The sequence below is a fragment of the Podarcis tiliguerta genome, assembly GCF_965153285.1.
Source record: "Podarcis tiliguerta genome assembly, chromosome: 10".
Lineage (NCBI taxonomy): Eukaryota > Metazoa > Chordata > Lepidosauria > Squamata > Lacertidae > Podarcis > Podarcis tiliguerta.
In genome coordinates this window covers 22,677,681-22,682,680 of record NC_139543.1, presented here as the reverse complement: position 1 = coordinate 22,682,680, position 5,000 = coordinate 22,677,681, and the positions used below count along the sequence as shown (strand labels likewise).

The 5,000-nt window shown below is 33.7% G+C and overlaps 1 protein-coding gene across 28 annotated transcripts in view; it reads left to right on the top strand.

Annotated features, from left to right (window-relative positions):
* Positions 1 to 5,000, top strand: part of FOXP2 (forkhead box P2) — a 345,911-nt gene that overhangs the window by 163,051 nt on the left and 177,860 nt on the right. For all 28 annotated transcript variants that reach the window (XR_014502095.1, XR_014502096.1, XR_014502097.1 and 25 more), the window contains one exon: positions 953 to 1,130. Coding sequence is in view for 18 of the 28 variants with exons in the window: in XM_083399658.1 (XP_083255784.1) it covers positions 963 to 1,130 (168 nt within the window). In the remaining 10 variants the exon portion in view is untranslated. Of the gene's footprint in view, positions 1 to 952; positions 1,131 to 5,000 lie in introns of those variants that run through there.

Here is a 5,000-nt window from a genome sequence, read left to right as displayed (position 1 = left end):
AAAACATTTATTACTGTAGAGAAGGTAATATGCATAATTTATGCTGTTTTTAGCACAATCATTAGTGATATTCTTGATAGATTTTATTTCCAGCTTTCATATCTAATACATGCTTGGAAAATTAATTTTATATCTTTCATTTATTTGCCTGTGTTAAAATTGAGTTTTAAGTCATCTTCAAGTGAACAGTTTGATTGCTGCTCATGCATAAGCTTAATTACTTCCCAGGAAGGACAGTATTAAATGTTTTAAATGTCAGAAAAATAAATGAATATCAGCCGTTTGATTAAAAAAATAGGCAATATCTGACGTGTTTGCAGCAGGAGCTTTTTCTTAAAATGCCTCCAAGGCAAAATTTTATTTAGTCACAAAAAAGGAGAAGCCCATTATACTATTTATCATTGGTTGATACCATATGATTTGTAACACCCTTACAAAATTTTAATTTTGTATGATTAGCTGTGCATCATTAAACAACAGCCTTGCATAAGAAATGCTGTAAAATTCTGACAGAATCAAGATAGTGAATATTTTAAATAAGGCTGTATACTCATCCATGGTTGTCAAAGCTAGATAATAAGAAATACAGAGCAGTGTGTGAAATGGTGCCTTCATTTAAACTGGTTTGATAGGTTACTTTAAAATGTAGCTGTTCGTGAATGTTATTTGACCTGTCTGCAAGTATATAAGGTGTTGTTTTCCCTGTTAAATTTAACTACACAAAGTGTTTCTTATAGGAAATGTAATTTCAGCAATTAGTGTGTCTACGAAAGCAAGGTTTGCATTGCATTGCATTGCATTGCTTGCTTCTTAAATGACTCTGCAAGGATTTTTCCCTCTCTCCCCTTCTTCTAAAGATGCTGTCTCTGTAATTGGCAGAGAGGGACATCTTGATAATGGAAGTGTGAAGGTGTAACGTGTGTGTTAATTGATACTTCTTAATCACTTTTAGGTATTAAGTCATGATGCAGGAATCTGCGACAGAGACAATAAGCAACAGTTCAATGAATCAAAATGGAATGAGCACTCTAAGCAGCCAATTAGATGCTGGCAGCAGAGATGGAAGATCAAGTGGTGACACGAGCACTGAAGTAAGCACAGTAGAACTGCTGCATCTGCAACAACAGCAGGTAAGTTTTTTTTGTTTTGTTTTTGCTTTGTGTTTGTTTTCTTACAAATTAGATTTCCTTTAATGACCTTTACTCTGATGTGGATTTTGTGCACTTTTAAGATATTGCAGAAAGTGGAGAGTTTTCAGAGCATTATTTGTTGTTTGTTTGTTTTTTATCTCTCTTGCATGTTCACCTTCAAATATCAGATCTGTGTTTCTTATTCATAAAGATCTGCCTGCACTGGGATATATTGTACACCTTCTGTTAAGGGTGTGTGGTGTATTTATAAAAGTTGCCCCTATATCTTTTCCAGGAAAAATGGTTTTTTTCTTCCCTAAAAAAAAGCACCTCCAGTTTCCTTGAGTGATACAGGGAAGGAAAATGTGATACTTAGCTTTCCACCAGAGGGCCACATTACTTGATACTTTGCATCCTACTAGAATGAAATTGTTCCAAAACTCAGTTAAGGTGAAAGGACCACAGTGACTTTTTGCAACATTCATGTTTGCTGGTGCTGTGATAATTGTAAATAAAATAAAATGGATGAATTTTTCAAATAGAAAAATCGGTGGTGTGACTGATTGACCTGTTCACAGAGACTGAAAGAAAAAAGTGCAATATAGGGGACCACATTTCCATTTGATACTTTAAACTAAATAACAGGTACTCTTCAGTATTTCGTCTATTTTCATTATTTATCAATTGGGAATCCAACTACCTTTGCAGCCAACTTTAGTAGAAAAAAGTAGAGAATAATTCTTTTTTGTTTTGTTTTAATGATGATGCTGCTGCTGCTACTACTACTACAATTTTTTTAAAATGGCATTAGGGCACTTTCCCCCCTCAATTATGGGACCAAATCCTACTGGGTGCTGAGTGTCTTGTCTGAACTGCTGAGATGCTTGTGTTTCCTATTGTTCCCATTAGCTAAAGCAATTAGTTGTTCATGGCGCAGTACTGAGTACTTAATTTGTAAATAGGTATATTTTTATTATCAGCATCTGGATTTAATCAGAAGAGAAAATAGCCTTGCTGAAACTAAAGCTGTTAAAAAATAGTTTTATTGAATTTTGCAAAATAAAACTGTAGTTGCATTGCTTTAATTTGGGCCTGTTGCCGCAAATGAGTGTGGTAGTTATTTGTTTTCTGGTTTTTAAGTTGTGCTTAATACTAAATAGCTTATGTGACTATTATTTGTTTTAGGTATAACAATTAAAATAGTTTCATTTTGAAACCTGAAAAGTATCTGGGGATTTTTCAATTCTGCATTGTTTCACATTCTAGTATAGACTCTTCAACAGCTGGCTCCCTCACTGTATTGTTTAACCATAAGGGGGAAAAGATACTTAATCTTCATTCTTATAGATCCTTCTTAAATTCTTAACATTCGTGCTATTCTACTGTAAAACATTTTTTTCTGCCAACCTTCCCTATTGTTGCATCTTTTAAACATGCACCTAGTTGCTTAATATTCATTTAGTATGTTAAAAAAGTTACCACCACAGTATATTACAGCAGAAAACACAGAATGAGAATAATATGCTACTTACTCATTTCTCAAAGCAGGAGCCCTAGTCATTTCTAGCCAATTTGTCCACAGAGTCATAGCTTCCAGTAGATAGCATTTGCAAAGACCACAGAGAATAACAATTGGAGATGAAAATATCCAGTTGAGTACTAACATCCGACAGGTTCTGAGGGGGACAGGCTTAGGGGCAATATTTCCCCCCTTCAAAACTGTGATTAGATCTTAAATAAGCAGACAGGCAAAGTAAAGCCCTGTGTCCACTTAATAGGACTCAGGAGGCATTTTATGGTAGGTTTAAATGCAGACTGAATCTGGAATATAAATCATCCCCCAAAACATGGTGTTATGGAACATAAGCACTAGTAAACATGAAATCTGTATCCTTCATGTGATTTTGAATGTGTTTTGGACTACAACTTACTCTTTTCACGTTTTCCGAAAAGCGAAGAGATGAATAACGTGAGCAGTTTCATTGGTGCCACTTGAGGTATTGTCTAATTTGGAGAGAGAGAGAAAAATAGGTCAGAAATTGACATTTGAATCAACAAGAAATATACAAACTTATTTGTCTTTGTTTCTTTCTGTGCTTATGCAAAGTAAAGTGATCTTACATGTTGTATTGTAATTCTCCTTTTTGTTGAACTTTTTACTATGAGATTGAAATACTTCACTGTTCTACTTGTGTGCAAGGGGCAGGTAAACTGCAGACCTTTTTAAATGCATGCTTTCTTGCACCACTTCAGTATAGTTAAGTGATCAGTTAAGGTTTGTGAATCGCATGCATGAAGTTCAGTTTAAAGTGCTTCATAAGCTAGAGCCAGTCATTTGGAAACAGACATTATAATCAGTAAAATGATCAGAAACTGTTAGATTAAAGAAGCTAATATTGTAGGATTCCCCCCCCCCCATTTATTTATTCCAATGGAGTATTTGTGCTTTTGGTGTGAATTTATAACATCACTAGGAGCCTTATCTAAAAGTTTGGCTAAAATTTTGCAGTGGTAATTTCTCAGTGATGTATTAAGAAGCAATGACAGCATCCTAATAAATTTTTTTGTAATATATAGCAATGATAAATAGGTTGAGTTCAGTCACAAGATACCAGGAGATCTTTAACTGAGGTATTACTAGAGTATAAGTAACTTTTTTTATCCCAGTGTAGATATTTGTCACCTTCCAGCTGAGCTATTTTCTTTCAGTTTTAATTATCCATCAGTACAATCAGTACAATAAGTCAGACAATAGAAAGCAATGTTTTTAGTTTTTTAAGCACTTTATGTCTAATCTGTTAAATCTATTTTCTGATCTATTAAGCAGTGTGTATAATGCCTATAAATAAAATATTTTTGATTAAATACATGGACAAATGGGACTGCATTAGATGTAGAATCTTATTTTGAGATTAGATTTGCAGAATTAATTTTGTGTCAGTAAGGTCAAAACAGTTGCAAAAAACTTGATTGCTTCACAGGGTAGATTTGAGCTTGCATTTGGAGTATTCATTAACTCTACTCCCCTAATACCATCTTTTTACATTTTTGTTAGGAATTTTCTGCTACTATTGTGCGTTAGATAATTGTGCTTAAAGGCAAATCATACTATTTATCTACTATCAGTGTTTAAACTGTAAACCAAACAAACAGCAAAATTTATAGAAAACAGGAATATACAAAAATTGACCACAATATACAAATAATATAAATACAGCCAGAGAATTTAAAATAACACAATGTATGTATATATTGCAAACAATTGTTTAAAATGTTTCATAGCAATCATTTCAAGTGTGTAAGAGTGCATACAATCTGGGATAAATAACATAATAACAAAAAATTAAATTGATGCTACTGATTATTTAAATTGCTTAGAAGCCCACAGGTAGTAACAAAATATACTAAGATGTAATGTTAACTACTAATAAAGCAACCTATTTCTTAGAGGATTTCAGTAGAAATTATCACAGAAAATGGAAATGCCCTCTAAAAGTCTGCAATCCTATAGATACTTATATGATAGTAACCTCCATTGGGTTTGGTGGGACTTAGTTCCAAATAGACATACGTGGGCTTGTATTTTTAGTTTTCCAAAATAGCTTCTAATTGTAGCATATCCAAAGTTTGTTTGTTTGTTTGTTTTTACTGTTGCAAAGATTTTCCTCATTACTCTCTTTCATATTCCCCAGTACCTAAATATTTCCTCAATGTGCTGTAATCAACTGAATTGCAGGGATGCTGCAAAGGAGTTGTAGGTTGTAGTTTATGGGTTACAAAGAAAGAAAAGGGGAGGGGGGGGAGAGATCCAGAGTCCTACATAGAGGCAAATCATGCCAAGTAGCATAAAGCTGGGGATGAAAAGATTGC